The following is a 24644-nucleotide window of genomic DNA, read 5'->3' as shown; positions in this document are numbered from 1 at the left end:
CATTGTAGTTTGGGCCAATGATAGAAATTATGTTCTTGCTTTCTATGTTAGATGTGGATTTCTCAAGCATTTCATTTGCGCAATATAAAACTTGATTACTGCAAACACCTATTGGTTCCTCCTCACAAGCTCTTCTACTGACTCATATCCTCAGGATTTGCTGGCATTTAAATGTGTTGGCCAAACCCCAGATATGCATTACTTCAGTCAGAACTTACAAATCATAGTTGTGGTTTGTTTTGCTCTACTTTGTTACAGAAAGTGACAGAAAAGAAGCTTCCCCTGCACTTGCTTTAAAAACTTAAAACAGCCTTGAATTTAATGGAATATGAATAACAAATTTACACAAATACGTTGTTTTCCATTGGGGAGAGAGATTGCTCCCTCAGCCCCTCCCCAGTGTCATGCGCCAACAGGAATCAATGCTCTTGCTCCTCCTGTTTAAGGTCTACATAAAATTGTAGGCTGAGGTAATTCATCAGTTCAGCAATCAGTAATTTCGGCATGCTGATAACAGCTACATCTCAACCATGAACCTCTAGCCAAATAAGCTAGTGATGTCCTGTCTCAGTGTCTGGAGCTCTGGCTTAATCCTGCAGAACCTGTGTAGCTGTGGATTTCAGCATCCTCCAGATCTTGGATGGGGCAGTATTCAAATCTAGTGCCCAGTCTGGATGGTCTTCAACACACAACTTCTGCTTGAAGACCATGAGGCCTTTGCACATGTGTCTTTCAGACAGCCATTCATGCCATAGTCCATTTGTGGTATGACTTGCAATACAGTTTACACTGGCGTTGAATACCACTGCTACTGCCATAATGATGGGCACTCCTTAGTATGTCCTTCACAACCTGCATTGCTCTCTGGAATAAGATCCTACTTTCTCCAAAGATTTGTATAACTCCTATTCTGATGGCATTCTTCTAAGATTTGGGGTAAGAAAAATATGGTCCCCTTGTTGCATAGGTTTTTGGAATTAAGAGTGGTGCCTAAAGTATTTTTAAAATATATTTCATATTATAATATATATTTATATTATAATATTTGGTGGGTCTGTTTTTGTGTGAGAAAGAGAAGATAGATATATAAATGTGAATTACCCAGTGTTGCCTTGGAGTCAGTCAATAAATCTAATGAAATAGATAAAGTGGCTTGTAGATGCTTTAGCCAGGAAGTTTTGAAAGGTGTAATCTATGTACCAGTTCTGTCAACTGCCATTATTCCAACAGGTGCCCAGGTCTGGTGCCTTGAATGAATGCACATCTTGGTTGTGTTTTTGATTTGTTTTTTTTTAACTGCTTTGTATTTTCTGTCATAAACTTCACTAAGATCATAATAAAATATTCAACCATAATAGTATTTTTCAAACTTGGCATTTTTAAGATGTGTAAACATCAATTCCCAGAATTTCAGAGCCACCATGGCTGGATGGCTAGGAAATTCTGGAAACATGGCTGGCTGGTTTGGGAATTCTGAGAGTTGAAGTGCACACATTTTAATGTTGCAAGTTTGAGAAACAAGGGTTTAGAGAAATCTTTAATACCATTATGCCTTATTTTTAAATGATTCCAGAGGAAACAATTTAATCTGTTTAATTTATTTAAAACACAAAACTAGGGATCAAGGAAACATTCTATTATTTCTAAATAATACTGGATCACCACACAAAGGCAGCTCTTTCACGTAACATACGGACACCAAAGCGCTGCCATTCTCGTTGATAAATCCAGAGCTCCTGTGTTGTATCTAGGCAGGCTAGAACAGCACCACCTTTCCAAGCAATCAAACGTGGATCCATGTCCTAATATTAAGCAGATAGAAAAATATCATACAATTAAAATTTAAATATGATCTGATTCCTTGAACTCTTACAAATATGGATAAATTCTACAGGCTCTAAAAGAATAGCTAGAACCAACTTTTGGAAAACATATTTTTACTTTATTTATTTATTTTTATTTATTTATTAATCATATTTACTTTGCCGACTACTCTAAAATCTGTCATTGCTTCAATTGTCAAATAGATTCCAGTGCATACTTTTTATCATAGACTAATTCAATTCAATACATATTAGTGTAATAAAACTGGTGCTACAAGTAGTAATTATCTACAAGATGATTTTGTTATCTACAGAAGATTTTGCCAATTATTATTATCTACAGAAGATTTTGCTAATCCCCACATAAGTGAACTTCTGTACATACAACTGCCATGGGTAGGTAATTCTAGAAAACTTTGAATGCTGCAACAGCCTTTGGGAGACGTGGTCATCTCAACCTATGCTCACAGCAGTACTGCAGGTGAAGCATCTAACTGAATGGAACAGAGAGCCTATTGCTCATCTCAAAATGTGTCTGACTACTGCATAATTATTTCCCTCACATTTCCTAATGCTACACCCAAGCTGTTCTCCTATTTGAAAACCTGCATAAATCCATACAAAGATACCTTTGGTCTTGTAATGACTTCTACATTTTCAACAACTCTTCTGAAAGAGGGAGGCATTTTGTTGAGAATTCTGTGTTGAAGAAATTCTTGAGCTTTGTGGAACATCAAGCCACCTCCAACTACAAGGATTGAACTATACATTTTCTTTTTGGTATCATCTGATGCTAGAAAAATGCATATGAAAGAACTGTAAATAAACTGTAGCAAACAAATTAGAAAAATAATGATTAATACAATAATTGGACAAGTATTAAAAGTATTTCATACACACTGATGAAATCTACTGTGACTAGCATAAATCTTGCCTACAATAATTAGTATTACATATCACACAAAATAATAGTTTTCTTACCACAGCAGTCAATGCTATGCAAAATTGCTTTGTCAAGGCCTAAAGCTTTCCCTTCAAACTGAGATACAGCAGTTTTTCGGGACATGTGAGTTGTTAGCATTTCTTCAGCGTCATTTCCACCAATAATGCAGTCACTATGAGAACTGCCTAAATCCACTTCAGGATAAACATTTTCAGCAACACTTGCAGATTGGCCTCGGAGATCTCCATCAAATCCACCCAGCTTCGTCATGGATTTGCGATCAGCTATTGCTTTTGCAGACTGGAAAAAGGAAAATAAGATTATCTCTCAATAAAACAAGCACAAATCCTGCCCATAACTCAGGCTGAAGAGCAGCTAAAGGCTCAGTGTTATCTCTGTCCCTTCAATTTCATAATTTCCTAATTAGTCAGACCCAATTCTTAATGTAAGAAGTCCAAGAAACTGTATTTACTGCTGCAATTGACTCTCCCATCCCAAACCACAGGCATCTATACCATTGGATGAGAACTGGCAACACACAATTGAAGTATTGTTTTGTGAAGTGAAGTAATATTGTGAAGTAATACTTTGCCAATTTTTTTAATATATCAAGGTAGTTGACCACAAAAATCAAGAATAATGTAAAAAAAAAACATTCTCAACAATTTAACAAGCTTTTCTATTCACCAATAAGAAGTTGCTGTTGAAAATAAGGAAATGCATGAGCTGCAAATGATTACAGATGTGGCTGCTAAAGTGAAACAATACAGAGAAGAGCAACAAAGATGATTAGGGATCTGAAGGCTAAAACAAAGCAAGAATGGTTGCAGGAATTGAGTATGTCTAGTTTAATGAAAGGAAGGACTAAGGGTGACATGATAGTAATGTTCCAATATCTAATGGGCAGTCATAGAGAAGAGGGAGTCAACCTATTCTCCAAAGCACCTGAAGACAGGACAAGAAACAATGGATGGAAACTAATCAAGGAAAGAAGCAACTTAGAACTGAGGAGAAATTTCCTGACAGTTAGAACAATTGATCAGTGGAATGACTTGCCTCCAGAACTTGTGGGTGCTCCAACACTGGAGGTTTTTAAGAAGAAATTGGACAACCATTTGTCTGAAATGGGATAGGGTTTCCTACTTGAGCAGGGGTTGGAATAGAAGACCTTCCAACTCCGTTACTCTGTTATACCTTTGGTTAGTAATTAGCATTTGCCTGGGTGGGAAGGTCTGTATAGAGCATGGCTGACTCAGGAATTCTGGAAGTTGAAGTCCATAGGTCATAAAGTTGCCATAATTGGCCACCCCAGTGTAGTGAATGGTAACCCTTTTTCTAATACCTAAACAAGACATTCCTTCCTTTTCGTTCCTTCCCTGTTCAGTTACATTTTCCCCACCCTTTTTCATCTACAACAGCATGTGGTGCTGTTTCCGGAGCTGGTGGTGGTGGTGGTGGGGGAATCAAACAGATATGACAGAAGATGGGGCATACCCTGTTGTACATATATGTAAAATCAATTCACCTAAGAAAGTGATGGATCTTGCATATTGCCAGCCTTACCACCTTGACTACTTCGACTCCCCCACACTGGGTGAATGTGTGTATTTGTACCTCTGTTTTTATGTTATTAGGTAGTTGTGACAGAAAAAGTTTGGTAGAAGTGGGGCATCAATAATTTACACAGAGGGGTACTTTGTTTTATAATTTAAATAATTCAAGTAATATGAATGTGTGGTTTTTTTTTAATCCATATTCTTCCTTTTCAATGAGGCTTCTGGCAGGGGTCTCACATATATTGGGAGGTGGGGGACAACTCAAAAATTGGTTTCAGCTAGAATTGACAAGGTTAGAGTATTCTTCTTGCCTATACTGGATATCCCCAATGTAGCCAATAATTACATCCATTCAACTTAATTCTAAAACTTCCAAATAGGAATCTTATACATCAATTTTAGTTTTTTTTAAAAAACCTTGAAAAAGAAGTTACCTGGGTAACAAAAACAAATTAAAGCATAAAGATTATAATTCAGGGTAGTTAAATACTGTAAATGTACATGTAAGCACACAAGCACAATTACACATAGAGAGACTGCGCCAACTGTAATAGCTGTCTCTTGTCCTCTTTGGCATGATTGCAAGAACTTCTAAAATGTCTTCTTTTATTTTAAATTATGTGCCACCATATGTAGTTGAGAAGCCCTGATCTGACTATATTCTCATCCTCATAACCTGATACTTTTCAGATCTGCTAGTTTACATTATTTTTAGCCAACATAGCTATGGGCACACAGAAATTCTAGCCCAACTTAGTGGGGAATGCCAGAACATGGCAGGTCATATGAAAAGAATTCATCTACCAATACTCTGGAAAGGAAGTGTTAAGTAAATACGATGAGACACTGAGTTCATTGTATAGTATACAGGGGGGGGGGAATCAAAAGGAGAGAGAAAGCCACGCACACACACCTGCTCTTGCTTACTTTGTGTCGCTAAGAGATAATGTTCGTCATGGGGGTCTTCAGGATCACCTTGGGACCTGTGCTGCAAAACTATCATTTTCTGACCCACAATTCCAAAAGTTGCTGGATAAAATAGTGCCATTGGTGCCTAATTGTGAAAGGTAAGAAGAATTTCAAATTATTGTCAATATTTATTCTTAGATTCATCCATCCATCCTGCAGTTGGGTTACAATTAAATAACCTATGATTAAATAATTTCTCTCAGCAGAATATGTAGATCAAAATATTTAATATATTTTTTTTAGTAAAAGGGGAAAGATTTATACAATCTGAAGAGAGTTTTCCCTTCTCTTCTCCTTCTCCTATTTTCCTACTATTTTCTTTTGTATTTTGTATTATAAACTAATAAAAGCACCCTCAAAATGAAATGGTCATTTTTTTTAGATTTACAGCCCACTTTCTGTAGAGGAGCTCAAGATGGCATAAACTTTTATGCACCTCTACAGATGCCGTAAAGGAATTCTGTGGTAAACTGAAGGAAGTGATAGATTCAAGACTGAGAATGTATGAATTACTGGCAATACTTAACTGACTCTCAAAAGCTGAAGATATGGAGGAACTGGAGCCACATGATTATTTCGTCTAGATACACACAGTAATGAAGGATATCACAAATCCTCCTTTTTTTCAGCCAGCAACCTCCCCTATGTGCAAGCTATTCCCCCAAACCAAGAATACTGGACAAGATGATCATTTTTTTCTAGTTAGTCAGAAGATAGCTATATTCCCATTACTTCCCAAGAAAATTTATTTTAATGTTTTTCTAAAAATCCAAATATAGTTCTTGGCCAAATTACCCACAATTTATGGTAGATGGGTAGTTGGCACACAGTTCATCATGACTACCATCCAAGGTGATCTTGCTACCCTGGAGTAATAAGAGTACAGTAGCAGTTTCCAAGTTCCCACTGTTTCCCATCGTCATAATATAGAATGCTTGAACCAATGTAAAAGAGATAGATGGAAAATTTCTAATGTTTTTTTTTTATTTAAAGCTCAAAAGAAAAGAAATGTCCTGTTTCGTTCAAAGCACTATAAGGGGTGCATCTCAGAGTTTTTTACCTGCAACTTTTCATCTCCTAAGCGCAACTGATACAACAAAGCTGGAGAATCTGGATGACGGACTTGAAACTCATGATCTTTCAGTCCAGATAAATCCTAATAATAAAAGAAGGTATAAATATTTTATAGATTTAACTAGGAGTATATACTCTGAAATAGCACACTGAAGCGTTACTAGGTTTTTGTTCATTTGGTGCCTTCAAGTCACTAAACTGGACAGCCTGGACAATTCCCTGTAATTTTCTAGGCAGGATTTCAAAAGTTGTTTACCACTGGCTCTTCTAGGCTGAGTGAAGTGATTGGCCCAAAATCATTCAGCTAGCTTTGTTATCTAAGGCAGCAGTCCCCAACCTTTGCAGCTTGGCAGGGGAGTCTAGAACTCATGGTCTCCCAGTTTCTAGTCTTAACCATTAAACCAAATTGATTCTCTGAAGTATAGCTTAAATGAATTCAACTCTCTCAAAAGTAACTCAGGCATCATAGCCAAGTAAGTGAATAATTAACTTTTGTCAAGTGTTTTTGTTAATGTTCAGTGAAGTAAGCAAGGATTGATGATTTATTAATCAGTGGGGAAACCAACAGTAATAAGATTTCTCAGGACGCTAAGCTAATAGCTTCATGAGAAATCTGTTACTCATGTAGCTACTAATAACTAAAGAAGACATTTTTAAACACTTTATTAAGGAGTCCATCAAACTGTGAAAAGTATTTTCTGTGATGTAACTTTTGAGAACATTAAAAAAGTACATTAGTAATGATTTTGCAGCTGGAGGCTATATCCCCCCCTCTTTCTTGACAGCAAACATATTTAAAACTCCTTCCTCCTATTTTCCCCACAAACAACCCTCTGAGGTAGGTTGGGCTGATAGAGTGACTAGCCCAAAGTCATCCAGCTGCCCAGTCTCCTGGTTTCTTTTTTCCCCTTTTTCAACCCTGCAGTCCCTTAATACAGGGTATAGTCAGAGTAACCAGATGGAGCTGAGAGTTTACTGGCTGGATGCCCTTCCTGACACTTAGGTGGAGTTCACAGCAGATATTTTTACTTTGTGCCCTACGAGTAAAATATCTGCCTGTTACCTAGGATTGAACGCTCAACCTTCCAAGTGGGAGGTGAGAATCTTCACCACTAAGCCATCATAATTCTTACTTACTTCTCCCTTTTCAGTGTCATAAACTGTATATACATTAGCTTTATAAACTTTCAGTTGCGTTCTCCATACATTTAAAATGCCTCAGCCATAACAGTCTCTGATCTAAAGAATGCAGAGTTTGACAGTTTTAGATCTTACCTGGTCTAAATGGCAAAATGTTTCTTTTAAGTGCTGGAGAAGAAGACAGTCTGTCTTCTTAACTAGCTGGCAATCTCTGTAAGGAAACCCAGCTCGTTGCATAAGCCAATAAAAACATCTTGATATGTCACAGCCACCATATGCAAGACGTAACCTAAAAAAAGAGGCCACACACAGTTGTGAGAACATCTTTAAAGCGCTCCATGGCTTAGGACCCGGGTACTTACGAGACCGCCTGCTGTTACCTTATGCCTCCCACCGACCCATACGCTCTCACAGAGAGGGTCTCCTCAGGGTGCCGTCCGCCAAACAGTGTTGGCTGGCGGCCCCCAGGAGTAGGGCCTTCTCTGTGGGGGCACCGACGCTCTGGAGCGAACTTCCCCCTGGCTTACGTCAAGTGCCTGATCTTCGGACCTTCCGTCGTGAGCTAAAAACACACCTATTTATTCAAGCGGGACTGGCATAATAGTGTTAAATTTTAATTCGGGGTTTTATTAATATTTCTAAAATTTTAAAACTAAATTTTAATTATCAGCCTTTTTGTAATTTGCTAGGTTTTAAATGTTTTAATTTGTATATATTTCGTGTTTTATCTTGGCTGTACACCGCCCTGAGTCCTTCGGGAGAAGGGCGGTATAAAAATTTAATAAAATAAATAAATAAATAAATAAATAAAACATCAGCTTTTTTCAGAAGAATCTATTTAACTTGAAAGAAATTTAAAAACATTTAGAAGAAATATAGTCATGATTATTAATCCAGTTATTTATTTGGTCCAATATGAACTTTACTGTAGCAACATGGGGTACCAATCTTTGATTTTCCAACACAAAAGTTGCAGTGATTTTTAAGAATATTTCAGAAAGTTTTTTTTTTAAAGGGCCTTATAAAATGCAGTTAGTCCTCGATTTACGACAGGACTTTAATCCTGCAAAAAAGAATGTAAATCATGAGGGTCATAAAGTGGGTCTTCCCATTACTGGACCTAATTTTATGACCATTTTTGCAGCAGTTGTTAAGCAAACCAATTGTTCACTAAGGGCTGGCTTTTGCTGGGAACCAGAAGGAAACACCGGATTCTGGCAAAAATATAAATTACAGTCATGTGACAGCAGGGCCCTGCAAATGTCCATAAATGCAGCCTGATTGCCAAGTGCCCAAAATGCGGTCAAATGACCATGGGGGACAATGTTGGAACTTCAAAATCGGTTATTAGTAGTTTTGGGGAGGTCCACTGGAACTTCAAACAGACACAAGGCAACTGGTTATAAATTAGGACTTCTTTGGCTTGGACAAAATGTTACATTTTATTAAATGTAAAATGTTTGCTCCCAACTTTTGACTGTTACCTGGTGTTATGATGTGAAACCCCATCTTCAACACAGCAGATGCTTGTCTTCTGATCCCCCACATCAACAACACATGCACTGCCTAAACCACTTCCAAAAGTAGCACATACAGATTCTTGATGCACTACTATTCCTAAAAACAAAAGGATGCTGTAACTGCTATATACTATTTCTATTGTACAAAGACACCTTTGAACTTGTCATACACTGCAGAACAATTTACAAATCCCATTTTATAAAACTCTCATGTGTCACTATCAAAGGAATAAGAAAAGTGCTTGATTCCACCTTTTGCCAATTGGTCAACTTACCCAGGAAAACTATCTGTGTTTCACCATTCTTTTTTTTCCCAACTAACCACTGACATTTATATAAACTTTGTCTCTCAAAGTATAACTTGTTAAAAAAGGATGTGTCTTTTAGGTCTAAGGGCTCCATTTCTCCTCTATTCTTGGAAATAGATTTGAGAATCACATTCAAGATTCAGGGTGTGTATGTATACAATACAACTCAACTAGTTTAAGGCTGAGGAATAAAATTGAGATAATGTAACCCATGAAACAAGGTGTATATTGATATGCCTCTTCCAGTTGCCAGAACATTTGGGCTAACTTTGCTTCTAAGTCTGTGGTTGGTCAAGACTTCTGCATGTGGGACAGCTTAGGGTGCCTGAAGGATGGAATTGACTCAATCCTTTCCCCATTTATTAAGGACAAAAAGGAGCTCTGAGTCTCTTGATACTCACGGCCATTCTCACCCACAGAGAGCTGGTTGGTTAGTACATGGTACAAATTGCTTTTATGGCACAGCCCTGCTGTCCTGAAACCAGGGGATGAACCGAGAGGGAAAGTGAATCATAGCGTTTGACAAATAAAAAATTGTAACTAGAGAGGCAACTAGAGATTGTGCAACCATTCCCCTTATAAATCTTATAAAGTGTAGGAGAGAGAGGGCCAAGGCATGGGGAGGAGCCAAAGGGGGACTTAGTCTAGAATCCCTATGTGGACACAAGAGGGCAAAGTTCAACACACACACATCCCCTCCACCCCCGGCGAATGCCCTTGAACCTTATCTAGTCTCACCCAGGTGCCAACTTTCAAATCTAAGAAGATTGTTGTATGAGCAATAAAACAGCTAAATGAACTCTTAACTCTTCAGTGGTTTGGTTTCTTAAGAAACTGCTATTGGAATGTAGAAAATACTTCCGATTTTTTTTTTTTTGGCAATGTAAGTAAATAAGGAGAAGACTGTTAAGTCAGTGAAAAAAAGGTTTACACTGCCTAGACATACTCTAGATAGGTTTAAATCAATATAATTCCATCTTTATAGCCAGACTTGCATCTCAGTTTGGCAGCTGAAAATGATGGATTCATCACTAGATGGATGCATGGCAAGAATCCCAAAGATAAGTCAAATTCACAAAACAATTGTGACTGAAATGCATAAATTAATTTTAAAACATCACGGTAGCAGATTATAATGATTTATTTACCTGAAAAGCCCATTTTCAGGAGAGTCATATTTACTATTTCTTTCACATGCTGCTTATGATAGATGTCGGGAATTAGTAAAATACATCTGTAATACTGAACAAGAGAAGGAAACAGAAGAAGATGGTGTCATGCAACAGAAGAATGACCAATGCCATTTGACAGTTAAGTAATAACAGGCCTCTGAAATAGGTTTATTTTTTGGGTACCGTATATACTCGAGTATAAGCCGAGTTTTTCAGCACGTTTTTTGTGCTGAAAAACGTCCCCTCGGCTTATACTCGAGTATATACGGCTTATACTCGAGTTTTTTTTTTTTCTTTTTTTCACATTATACCGGATGGTGCAAACTTGGCGGGCTTTTGCATTAGCGCGGGGAAGCCCTGCCGGTGCAGTGAGAGGGCGGGGCGGGGGAGCCGCCAGCCTTCTCGGCTGAGGGAGGGAGGCTTTCCCTGACCGGTAGCTGCCTCATTTCCCTCCCTCGGCTTATACTCGAGTCCCCAGTTTACCCCAGTTTTTTGGGGTAAAATTGGGGACCTCGGCTTATACTCGGATCGGCTTATATTCGAGTATATACGGTAAATGTTAATGTCAGCATTTAAATAAACAAAATAATTTAGATAGCCAGGAAATGGTCAGTCTAGTTGGTGATGATTGGAGTAGGGTGGGTGGGAGAGAGATCCAGCTGGCAGCCTCTTCTTTGTGGGATACTGCAGGGCTCAGTATTATCGCTTCTGTTCAACATCTACATGAATTCACTGGGTGAGATAATCCAACTGTTTGGGAGCAGATATCATCATATATGCTAATGATACTAAGCTATATATGCCCCCCCCATCCCACCAACTGCCTGAATTATAGTATGGCGACTCTATCTCATTGCCCTGCGGCTGTCAAGGCCAGATGGGGCACAACTGGTTTTAGTTCAACTCAAGCAAGATGGTGCTTGGCTGCTATGTGTTTTTTTATTTTTATGATATGTATTCTGTATATTTCTGTATATTATTTATTTTATTGTAGGCCACTTAAGAGTCATACATGTGAAATCGGAGGCTACAGAAATCAAATAAATAAATTCTTATTATAATCTATAGCAGGGGTGTCAAACTCAAGGATCCAGTCCATGGGGTGCTTACATCTGGCCTGCGAGGCCGCTCTGGAAACAGTAAGGTGCCTCTGTCAGTGAAAATGGAGTTTGGGAGGGCCGCGCACAGGCTTCCCACGCCTTGTTTTTGGTTGTGATGGCCTCCTGCAACCTTCTGCCAGAGAAAACGGAGCTCAGGGGCTCCGTTTTCGCTGGCAGAGGGCTAGCAAAACAAACTAAAAATAAAACAAAAGGAGGAATGTTTCCCCTTTTGCATTTGGGCATGCAAGAAGGGACAGGAAAGAAGAAAGGGCAAGAGGAAATACAAAGAAAAAGAAGGGAAGAGAACAAGGAAGGAAAAATAAGGAGAGGGGAAGGAAGAAGAAAGGAGAATGAAGAGGGAGGGAAAGAAGGAGGGAGGGAGGGAAGGAAGGAAGGTTATAATTACAGTGAGGGAGGGTCTAAGGGAAGTCCTGCCTTAGGGTGACATTGTGAATCACTGCAGCTGATAATCTAGTGACCCTGTTGTTAAGTGAATCTGGCTTCCTCACTGACTTTGCTTGTCAGAAGTTCGCAAAATGGAACTACGCAACCTTGGGACACAGCAATGGTCATAAGTATGAACCAGTTGCTAAACATCTGAATTTTGATCACATGATCATGGGGATGCTACAAAGATTGTAACTGTGAACAATGGTCATAAGTCACTTTTCAATTTTGTTGTAATTCTGAATGGTCACTAAAGGAACTATTATAAGTCGAGGACTACCTGTAATGGTAGAAACTTGACTGTCATTGTTACATTCATTTGATATTAATCACTTTTCACCTTCAAATCCTTCAGAGATATTTCTAGATATTTCTGAATTGCATACGACCATATATCCTCAAGATCAGCAAGAACTGCAGTAAGGGAGCCCCCAGGTCCTAAGTGGAGGTTTAGCTGTCCCCGCCGAATAGGCCAATGAACATTGTAACAGTCCAGAGGATTAACATATAATGCCTGAAAAGGATAAAAAGAAAAACACAATTCTATTAACTAGGAACAGTTTTAATTCTGCTGATGGTGTTATCATATGTAATATTAACTTTATATTTATATTTTACTGTATAATAATTTATTTATTATTAAATTCCAAACAAGTCATTCCCTCTACATTGTCAAACTATTTACATTAGGCTGCATTACTATTACTATTAGTCTTCTCATCGTTCCTATCACCCATCTCCTCCCACTTATGACTGTAACTTTATTGCTTGTATCCTTACGATTTATATTGTTTCCTAGTATGATTTGATTGCTTATTTGTACCTTATGATTATCATTAAGTGTTGTACCTTATGATTCTTGATGAATGTATCTTGTCTTTTTATGTACACTGAGAGCATATGCACCAAAGACAAATTCCTTGTGTGTCCAATTACACTTGGCCAATAAAAAATTCTATTCTATTCTAAATTTATTCACCACCTATCTCTCTCCCGCAACTCAAAATATAAATAAAAAAAACATTTCATGCAAAATTTAATCACAAATATTTAGAATTTCCACATATACCAGCCTTAATATGGTATACTGTCAAAATGAGGCTGCAACTGATGTGGGAAGGAGCCAGAATCAATATGGATTGAAACCACAATATTATTATCTGTACATGTTCTATTCCTCTAATGATCATTCTCTCCTTTATGGCATATCATCTTTTTCTCTTTCTTTGTGCTACTTGAAATGAAATTAAGTTTAAAAATCACATCCACTGTCAAACTATAATGCGGCTACCTGCCCAAGTTTTTTTTAAAAAAATGACTGCATTTTTTAATTGGAGAGAACAGAAAAGAATACATTATATACAAATGACCACTGTTCAATTACACATCATTTAAAAATATATAATATTTTACCTATTTGGGTTTCCTGGTGAATACGTTTACCTTTGACTTCCAAATTTAGGAACATTTATTTGCCACCAGTGCTATAAGCCACAATGGCCAGAGAAGCAGAAGAAAAAAAATGACAGGTGCATTTTTTTTTCATAAAATAAAATCAGAAATGAAAGAAGAAAGAAGTTAAAAAAAACCATGCATAGAGACTCCACAAAGGTTCCCCCCAAAAGGCAGAATAAAGGAGGAAGTAAATGAGAAAGGCAGTGCTGAAACTGGGGGAAAACATAATTTTTGATTGCATGACCTCTGCTTGTCCTTAGTGGAGGGGAAAATTAACTGACTCTTGGATGATAATGGTCATAAAGCCAATCAGAATTAATGAACACTGAGCTTGAAATTCTTTGACAAATATCACTGTTGTGCCATATTACATTTGCCTCCAAAAAGTTGTTTCAGAAAGTACAAAAGCATGAATGCTGCATGTGTCTGCCATTATTTAAGCAGCAGTTTCTTTTTTTTAGACAGACATTGAATAGGCTGGAATAAAGATATTTATTTCCAACTATGGTTTTGGAGAACTTATAGGTCAAGCAACTTTTTAAAGACATAATGAAGACCAATTGCCCCCTTGAGGCAACAACTGGTAAACAGAAATGTCCAAGCTTTGTGAATGTGATGTTTATAGATGATTGATTAGAAGAAATGAATTATGCTTGGAAAGCTTGAGAGAAATAAAAGAAATTAAAGAATGGACAGGATGGATGGAAATGATCAAAGGGATGTTCCTGGAAGAACTATGGAATCTCACTGAAGACAGATTGGAATCATTTATCCTTACTGGAGCAAGCATTGGCCTTCAAGCAGACAGTTTATGATTGCATAAAATCATAATAGACCTCTTAAAGTTGCATACAGTTTAACAACTTTTAAATCAAAATTACACATGTAACTTTAGTGCAGTGAGGAAACAAGAAGCCCTACCTCTTCACCAACAACATATTCTGGGTGATGAGTAGTATTTGTCCATTTTGCTCCAGAGCTGTGATCTAAAATAGCAGGTCGCATTTGTCTGTTGTAAGATCGGATCTAAAATAAACATTTAAAGAAATCACTTAAAAATAAAAAGTCATGCTATAGACAAAAATAATCTTTACTTTAATAATGCAGGATTGTTCACTTGAATTCCAAGATCATGCATATTCCTAAATATTGTCCACTGTCCTTGAAGACAATCCTGAAAGTTCAATTAGCCAAACTATGGTGAGAAAATATTGACTGTGAAATATGATAAAATACAGGTGATCCTCACTTATGACCATCCTTCATCCTTGCATTCTTGAACAACTGTTCAAGCTTATGATAGCTCTGAGTGAAAAGTACTTACGACAGATACTCATACTTACAATGTGACACAGTGTCCTGTGGTCACATGATCTCCATTTGCAACCTTCTACACTGGTTTTTTACAAGCAAAACTAATGGGGAAGCTGGTAGAAGGTTGGAAATGGTGACAATGTGTTGTCATACTTTATGAAAGCATTGGATTTGTTTAAGAATGGCAACCAGAAGTTTACAATTTCCATCATTAAATAGTGCGGTGATATGGTGTTGCACTTTATAATCATGTTTTTTAGTGTAGGAAATTCTTAAGTCTCAATTATTGCTTATACATTGTTATTGCTGCCTCACAATTAATTTTGGAGCCAAATTTGAAGTGCTGAAGTTAACCTATAAAATCCTTCACTGCTTGAGGCCATAATATCTGAAACAGTATCAAATTAAACCACATATTTCAAAAGTCTATGTAAGCTACTAGGCACTACTTGAAAAAGGTCTTTTTGGCAATAATGCCAGCAATTGAAGTTCAACATACAGAATTCCCCTTGGAACATGCCATTTTAAGCCTTTGATCTCAAAAATATTTTCATTCAAAGATCTTTTTATTTATCTGTGACACTTAATATTTAATAGACTCTGTCTAAGGTGCTGAATTACTGCAAAATTGATTCTGTATCATTTCTCTTCCTCTTTGAGATTTCAAATTTCATCAGACTTTACTGGTTCTCCTTAAAACACGCTCTTAGTATTAACCCGAGTTTATAAATGAGATACCTGATCAGGTGATATTGGTGTACGTCTGGCACCATTTGACATCTTCTTAGACCATATTGCTTGGTCAACCATTTTAAGCCCATTTTGTCTTTGTTCAGTACTTTCTGGTTTCTAAATAAAATCAGTCAGTAATTTAGATTGCTTCCAAGCCTAGAACTAATTATTTTGTATCAGTATTTCAAAAACTAACAATCTACAAGCAACGATCGATTAATTTTTTTAAAAAAAATCTATACCATTAAAAACTCAAACTTCCACATTTTGTATTTTATTTTATCCTCCATAAAATGACTGGTAAATTGATATCTAGGCTAAAAACCAAAGCAGGCAACAATTGAATGTCATTTTTCAATTGTTAAATTGAAATTTTAAAATGTGTTGGTTTATAGATTTGCCAACTAAAAGCAGCAATGGTAATCTCTCCCAGATAAAGGAGGCCTTACCAGATGAAGAGGGACTAATGATCATGTGGCCAGAACCAACCCTCCCAGCTAAGGATGGTGAAGATGGACTGGGCAACAGTTGGACTAACCCTTGTTTGTCATTCTGGGACTGCCTGAACCACTATAACAGTTGTTGAAATGACCTGAGCCAAATGTTTGTCCAGATGTGCCTGCTTCTGCTCTATAGCAGGGCTGAGCCTTTGGGGTTGGGTAATATTAAAAAATTGGAAGTTAATTCTTTAAATATAACGTCTGCTGTCAGTAATCAAACTAATTGCAGGGTAAATTCCCATTTCATTATCTACACAGGCTATCCGAGCATCCTTACTGCTACCAAAGCCACCTCAACCACCTGGAGAAATAGGAAAGTCCCTATGCTATGACTGAAGAATGGTAACAAAGAGTATCCTTTCATTATGTTCACTTCCCCTATCTTGGTGAACCATCCCTACCCTCACCAAAATTGTGAATCTGGGAACTCAGGAAGGCTTTCTCGGTGGTATCCTATAGGAACCCCTGATGATTGTGATAATATTATAGACATTACATCTGCTGGAACTGATGTAGCAAGCGGCCCTAATTTAATATGGAGGAAATTTCTTCTGAATAAAATCTTGTTTCAGTGGAGGATTTAGATACATATATTGGTTACTGGATTTTAGACTGTTTATTAATACTTCAGACCCCTGCAGCCCTGAGCATTACACTCATTTAGTAACAAGAAGATGCTATCAAAGTTTTATGTGGGCAGTCATCTGTGACAAGATGACCGTTATGGTCTAAGTTCAGCGCTTCTCCTACAGCAGAAATAACATTATTGACAAAGTACATTCTGCCGTCAAAGGATAAAAAGCACAGTTCCCATATCTAGAAACTGAATGATGTAACAAAACTTCAGCTTCCATGCATTTAGAAAACATACAAATAATCTATTTATATCCTATTGATGATGGTAATTCAATAAAAGCCATTTGTATTCCCCAAAAGAGCCTACAGGGTGTGGAGTAACCCCTCTTGCATTATTTGTTAGGTACAGTGCACAAGTAGAAATCATAGGCATAGATATGAGAGGATTGGAAAACAGCACAAATTTAGCATACAAGAACAAGCCATGAAAAGAATATATTTCGTATAAGCAACAACTGATTCAGTTTCATGTAAGACCGAAATATTGAAGACTTACGTTGAGTCCTTCTCTTAGAAGCCAACTGTCTTTGTATGAGATTTGTCCTTGTTGTTTATGTCTTCTTGCGATGATGTGAGGGATACTAACAGGAAGCGTATCTGTGGCTCTTCCAATCCTTAAAGTCGTTGAGCCAGGATGTATCACAATAATGAAGTTGCTCTGGATTTGCTAAAAATAATAAAACAAGCCCATATTTTATTTTGAAAACAATTTTCTATGACAATATTATAAACTAAGCTTATTCCATTGTAAGCTACCCTATGTTTTTGATTTATGTTTGGGCAGTTTTATTGCAGACTCCTTTTATATCAATAAAGTTTTTGGTTTAAAAGGAATGAAAAAGTATAGTATACTTGCACAATTCCTTATACAAATCTAAGTAAAAATCGTATATGTATGCCTAAATATGGAAGAGTGGAAGAGCAGATTGAGATTTATGTACAGTTATCTACAAATGGCTCTACTGAATAGGTTTTACTTTTAAAGAGACTTACATTATAACATTGCAAACAATTAAGTACACAGATTTAACATGATGTCCCCAATTTGATAAATTCCAGAGAAAATCTTAAACCTTGGAGAAAATAAATATTTTTAAAATCCCACAGATTCTTGTGTGCGAGCGTCCCCATGCAATATTCACACACAACAGAGATTATGTATATAGCATTTTAATACTTGGTCTCAGTGGAATTTATTCTTACTAAACATCAAGTTACCCAAGAGACATATTTATTATTATTTATTTTATTTATTTATTTAATCGTATTTATATACCGCCCTATCTCCCAAGGGACTCAGGGCGGTTTACAGGCACTAAAAACAGATAAATAGAATATAAATACAATATAAAACATTTAAAAAACTTATTCTAAAGCCCGTCCAATTAAAAATAGAAATAAAACCCAATTTAAAACCCAAAATTTAAAATCTAGCTCAGTCCTGCACAATTAAATAAGTATGTTTTAAGCCCGCGGCGGAAGGTCCGAAGGTCCAGCTGGCGAAGTCCGGGGTAGATCGTTCCAGAGGGTGGGAGCCCCACAGAAGGCCCTTCCCTGGGCGTCGCCAGCCGACATTGCCTCGCTGACGGCACCCTGAGGAGACCCTCTCTGTGAGGCGCGGGACGGTGGGAGGTATTCGGTCGCAGTAGGCGGTCCCGTAAATAACCCGGCCCAATGCCATGGAGCGCTTTAAAGGTGGTCACCAAAACCTTGAAGCGCACCCGGAAGGCCACAGGAAGCCAGTGCAGTCTGCGCAGGATAGGTGTCATATGGGAGCCACGAGGGGCTCCATCTATCACCCGCGCAGCTGCATTCTGGACTAACTGTAGCCTCCGGATGCCCCTCAAGGGGAGCCCCATGTAGAGAGCATTGCAGTAATCCAGGCGAGACGTCACGAGTGCGTGAGTAACCGTGGATAGGGCATCCCGGTCCAGAAAGGGGCGCAACTGGCGTACCAGGCGAACCTGGTAGAACGCTCTCCTGGAGACGGCCGTCAAATGCTCTTCTAGAGACAGCCGTTCATCCAGGAGGACGCCTAAGTTGCGGCCCCCCCCCATCGGGGCCAATGACTCGCCACCGATGTTCAGCCGCGGATTTAGCTGACTGTACCGGGATGCCGGCATCCACAGCCACTCTGTCTTGGCGGGATTGAGCTTGAGCCTGTTTCTCCCCATCCAGACCCGTACGGCCTCCAGACACCGGGACAGCACTTGATAACCGTTGGGGTGGTTCGGTGTGAAAAGTACAGCTGAGTATCATCCGCATACAGCTGATACTTCACACGAAACCACTGATGATCTCACCCAGCGGTTTCATGTAGATGTTAAACAGAAGGCGAGAGAATCGACCCTGCGGCACCCACAAGTGAGGCGCCTCGGGGCGACCTCTGCCCCCTGTCAACACCGACTGCGACGGTCGGAGAGATAGGAGGAGAACCACCGATGGCGGTGCCTCCACTCCCAATCCCCCCAACCGGCGCAGCAGGATACCATGGTCGATGGTATCGAAAGCCGCTGAGAGGTCTAATAGGACCAGGGCAGAGGAACAACCCCTATCCCTGGCCCTCCAGAGATCATCTACCAACGCGACCAAAGCCGTCTCCGTGCTGTAACCGGGTCGGAAACCGGACTGGAACGGGTCTAGATAGACAGTTTCATCCAGGTGCAAGGGAAGCTGATATGCCACCATACTCTCTACAACCTTCGCCGCAAAGCGAAGGTTGGAGACCGGACGATAATTACCTAAAACAGCGGGTCAGGAAGGCTTCTTAAGGAGGGGCCTCACCACCGCCTCTTTCAAGGCGGCCGGGAAGACACCCTCCACCAAAGAAGCGATCGTAATCGCCTGGAGCCAGCCTCGTGTCACCTCCCGAGTGGCCAGCACCAGCCAGGAGGGGCACGGGTCCAGTAAACACGTGGTGGCATTCAACCTACCCAGCAACCTGTCCATGTCCTCGGGAGCCACAGGGTCAAACTCATCCCAAATAATGTCGCCAAGACCACCCTCGGCGTCTCACCCGCATCACCGCAATCTTGGTCCAGACCATCCCGAAGCTGAGCGATTTTATCGTATAGATAACCGTTAAACTCCTCAGCCCGTCCCTGCAGCGGGTCATCCGCTCCCCTGATGAAGGAGGGAGCGAGTCACCAAACAGGGCGGCGGGCGGTTATCTGCCGATGCAATGAGGAGGCGTAGCTATGCCTCGCTTCCCTCAATGCCACTAGGTAAGACCTAGTATAGGACTCCACTAGTGTCCGATGAGCTCCCGAACGGCTAGACCTCCAGGAACTCTCTAGGCGTCTTCTCCGGCGCTTCATCCCCCTCAGCTCCTCGGAGAACCAAGGAGCCGGTTGGGCCCTGCCCCGGGTCAGAGGCCGCAAAGGCACGACCCGGGCTAAGGGCCCCCCCCCGGCCCGGTCCCAGGCCGCCACAAGTTCCTCGGCCGAGCCGTGAGCCAGACCCTCAGGAAATGGCCCAAGCTCTGTCCGGAACCCATCCGGGTCCATCAGGCGCCTGGGACGGAACCAGCGTGTCGGCTCCATCTCCCTGCGGTGGTGAATGGCGGTCAGAAAGTCCAGGCGGAGAAGAGAGTGATCTGACCATGACAAAGGTTCAGTGACTATTTCCTTTAAGTCCAGATCTCTCAACCACTGACCAGAGAGAAAAATCAGGTCCAGAGTGCCACCCCCAATGTGAGTAGGGCCATCAATTACCTGGGTCAGGTCCAAGGCCGTCATGGAAGCCGTGAACTCCCGAGCCGCTGTCGATGGCGGGCGGAAGATGGCAAGTTAAAGTCCCCATGACTAAAAGTCTGGGGTCTCAACTGCCACCCGGCCAGCACCTCCAGGAGCTCGGGCAGGGCAGCTGTCACGTAGCAAGGAGCCAGGTACGCGATCAGCAAACCCATCTGACACCTATGACCCCATCTCACAAGAGGATTCGCACCCGGCAATCTGAGGCACAGTGGTCTCCCTCGGCTCTAGACTCTCTCTAATCACAACCGCCACCCCACCACCCCTACCCTGGGCCCTCGGTTGATGGAATGCACGGAAACCCGGCGGGCACATCTCCACGAGGGGCACACCCCCTTCCGTGCCCAACCAGGTCTCCGTAATGCCTATAAGGTCCGTGGAACCCCCCTGAATAAGATCACAAACAAGGGGGGCTTTGTTCACCACGGACCGAGCATTGCACAACATCAACGAAGGCCCGGGCTCTGAGGATCCTGACCATCCGGGGAATGGGAGAAGTCCAAGGGGTCGGAGCGCGTGATCGCTTTCAGACATCGAGCACGCGCTCCCGAAACTTGGTATGACCCCTCGCTTCCGCCATATCTGCCTCTCCCACTTACCGTGTCAATAGAACCACCCTCATCAATAGGAACACCCTCCACCCCCATAACCTCCGAACCTGATAAAGAAAGACCGCCGCGAGCATGTGCAGAGACTGGCCCCTTACCCGACGGGTTACCCCCATTGCCCGCCCTTACCCTCCCACCCCTTAAAAGTTCCCTCTCTAAAAAACCCCACAAGCTCTTCTTTTTCGCATGCCACCTCTGTGGGTCCCAAGACCCGTCATGGAGGCCGGCCCTCGGTAGTGAGGAGGGCCATTCCTGCGAGGCGGGGGCACCTCGCAGGCGCAAGAGTTCCTCATGAGTATAGTGCGTAGCAGCTGAGACTAAGAATCGGCAAAAACAAAAGCTCCATCTCCGAATGGCAGGTGGTAGCAGATGGTACTAGTCCAGAATGAGGACGGACGCAGAATGGAACAGCGATAGGCACCAAATGACAGTCTAGGTGGTATTCTGTCGAGTGTATAGTCCAAAACATCCTGGAACCGGGGTGAGGGAGATGGCACTCAGTCCTTGGGCACATCCTCCTCCGTCTTCCTCTGTCCCCAAATAAGTCCCATTGTCTCCCCAAAAGTCCTAATAGGACCAAAACGCCAAAGAAGTCCCAAAAGGCCGAGGGGGCATGGATGATGTTATCACAGTCACAACCACAGACTGGTTACAGGGGAACCGCTCCGAATGCCTCCATCATCTCCCGCAAACCTCCAACAACCCTCCAGACATGGCCAGGAATAAATCCTAACCACCCCAGAGGCCAGGTCTCTCAGCCTTATCCCCAAGAGGCCAGGCCCATATAAAGGCTGAACTTCTCCGAGAGGCTGGAGGATATGAAGGCTGCCAAGTCCACAATCCGGCAGCAGGGAGAAAGCCAACAAACCGTGGCACAAGAGGCAGATGGCAGTAGTAAGGGTAGATGTAATACCTCCGCTCTCATCCAAGTTGCAGAGGCTGAAACCCCCAAAGTCCGAAGTCGATGGTCAGAAGAGGGCCGGAAGACGAGTCCAATGGCTAGAGGCCCGCCAGCGAAACGAATCGGCCGAAAAACGGCCGGCTAGAAAACGCCGACTCATCGCCCCACTTCCGAGCCTCAGAACATGGCCTCCGAATCCACCGCCAGCCTACCCGGCCTCGTTCTCAGCAGCCATGTATCAGAGAAGGTCCAAAGACCTCTCCCATGGCTGCTCGAAAAGAGATCTCCCGGGCCGGGGGCAGCAAGCGGCTAGACGGGCCGCCAGGACATTGCCAGCATCGGAGGGGCCTTTTTCTTCGCCGGAGCCGAGTCTTCAGAACAGCGCCATCTTGCGCATGCGCAGAATACTTCATATATTTCATATATGAAATACTTCATATTTGAGCAACTGCTTTAGGTTAGATAGTCCTCGACTCACAATTGAGCCCAACTTTTCCATTGCTAAGCAAGACAGTTGTTAAGTTAGTTTTGTCCCATTTTACCTTAAGTCAGTAACATGGTTAAGTGAATCTGACTTCTTCACTGACCTTGCTTGTCAGAATGTCACAATCACATGACACTACAACTGTCATAAAAGTCATAAGTCACTTTTTTCAGTTCCATTGTAACTTTGGTTACTAAATGAATAGTTGTAAATCAGGGACTACCTGTATCACTTCAAGCTACAAGTATGGCCACAAAATAAGTCAAATGTGCAATTCACCTATAAATACAGTGCCCATATATGTCTTCTATTATATTAAAAGGCAGCCCTTTATTTTAGAAAGCTGTCCTTTAGATTTATTTATTTTCCTGGTTTTGATCTTGAATTTTCTTTGGTCTTGAACTATAACTTTGTAAAACGAAGTTATAAACAGTTATTCTTCTGAACTTCTTTCAGATTTTACACCCTTTTTCATGTTTATCCTTGATATTCCCCCCCCCCCAAATATGGTCATTGCACTTATAAATGAAATAGGGGAAAAAAACCCACCCTGCATTCTTGGGGAGGGGCATGCAGTGATACAATAACACTACAGTAAGCTAAGGCTTCTCCTCTTGACTCACTTAAGGCTCTACAATCGAGATGTGTGTATATATATATATATATATATATAAAAGACGCATATATATGTGTATGTATATGTATATGTATATGTATATGTATATAAGATGCGCTCAAAACAGGGTCACCAACAGGAACGACTATAGTGCAAGAAACCACTCATTTCCGCAACAAAGTAAACTAAAACAGGGGCCTCCAACCTTACTAACTTTAAGGCTTGTGGACTTCAACTCCCAGAGTTCCTCACGCAGCTTTGGCTGAGGAACTCTGGGAGTTCAAGTCCACAAACCTTAAACCTCAAAGTTAGTAAGGTTGGAGACCCCTGAACTAAAGCAAGGGGAATACTTGATCAAACCAAGCTCGATTCCCGATGGCTACTCGGGTGCATCTACTCTTAAGAGGTAGCCCATGTTGCTTCCAGGATGGTTGATTGCTTGGCCTCCCAGGCTAATTGAGCGCCCGAGGCCTTTCGGATGATTTCCTAGGATAGGGGTCTCCAACCTTGGCAACTTTAAGCCTGGCGGATTCTAACTCACAGCAAAGCTGGCTGGGGAATTCTGAGAGTTGGAGTCCGCTAAGCTTAAAGTTGCCAAGGTTGGAGACCCCTATCCTAGGGAGAGACAACCATGGGGGGTGGGGGGGGGCGAAAGGCACCAACAAACAAAAGCAGGCCTGAATGACCACAAGCGCTGCCGAGAAAGCTTTCCACATGGCCGGAAGCTTTCTGTAACTCTTGTCTCGGTGGAGGCGAAACCGGCTGAGAAGGCCCGGCGTTGGAAAGGACCCGGGCGGGGACGGCGCGGCTGAACCCGATCCTTGAGCGCCGGCCGCGGAGCTCACCTCCTGCAACGAGTCGGGCACGGCGGCGGGGACGATAGGCCTCTTGGCGCCGCGCTGCTCCTTCTCCTTGTCTCGCTCTTTGTCTTTCCCGTTCTCTGCGGCCGCCGCAGCGGCGGCCGTTTCCCCCTTCTCCGCCTGGGTCATCTTCTCGTTCGCCTGCCCGCCCGCCGAGCGAAGGGTCGGCCGGGATTCTTCCTCCTCTTTAGAGAAGCGGCGGCGAGAGCAGATGCCCGCCCCTGCCTCAGCGGCGAGGTGGGCTGGAGGAAGCGGGACCGCGGTTCCTCCGAGCGAACAAAACGATCCCGGGGTGGTTTTTTCTTCCCAGCGACGGGGAAACAAGCTGCCGATCACGGCCGGCTTTTTTCTTTTCTTTTCTTCCCCTTAAGGGCCTTCCTGCGCCGCCTTCTTACAAGACTCTTTCCCGGTTCCTATTAACTCTTCGTAGTAATTAAACCAAAACAGCGAAGGCTGCTCAGAGGGGCGGCCCTTCCGTTGCCGGGTGCACCATTGATGCCGCCTCCAGGGAGTGCGTTATTTTAAAAGTGACTGAAGCAAGAACTCTTAGGCTTAAGTAAAGCATTGGGCTCCTGAAAAGAAAACCAGAATAGAATAGAATAGAATAGAATAGAATAGAATAGAATAGAATAGAATAGAATAGAATAGAATAGAATAACAGAGTTGGAAGGGACCTTGGAGGTCTTAGAACTGCAGAAAAAACAATTGCTACCAACCTGCCTTCCATTAAGGAC

At 41.6% G+C, this 24644-nt stretch overlaps 1 protein-coding gene across 1 annotated transcript; it reads right to left on the bottom strand.

The window, feature by feature from the left end:
- Positions 1-1588: 1588 nt before the first annotated feature.
- Positions 1589-24445, bottom strand: ACTR8 (actin related protein 8). Its single transcript, XM_058171760.1, has 13 exons — positions 23896-24445; positions 17186-17356; positions 15560-15670; positions 14429-14533; positions 12393-12566; positions 10482-10575; positions 8990-9122; positions 7641-7794; positions 6352-6447; positions 5236-5376; positions 2805-3066; positions 2453-2616; positions 1589-1802 (listed from the first exon to the last, which is right to left on the bottom strand). The coding sequence occupies exons 1-13, from the start codon at positions 24037-24039 to the stop codon at positions 1659-1661; spliced, it is 1893 nt and encodes a 630-aa protein (XP_058027743.1). The 5' UTR covers positions 24040-24445; the 3' UTR covers positions 1589-1658.
- Positions 24446-24644: the final 199 nt, after the last annotated feature.

This window comes from Ahaetulla prasina, chromosome 2 (assembly GCF_028640845.1).
Source record: "Ahaetulla prasina isolate Xishuangbanna chromosome 2, ASM2864084v1, whole genome shotgun sequence".
In the NCBI taxonomy this organism is placed as follows: domain Eukaryota; kingdom Metazoa; phylum Chordata; class Lepidosauria; order Squamata; family Colubridae; genus Ahaetulla; species Ahaetulla prasina.
The sequence above is the reverse complement of the archived record's forward strand: the minus strand, read 5'-3'. Positions and strand labels throughout refer to the sequence as shown.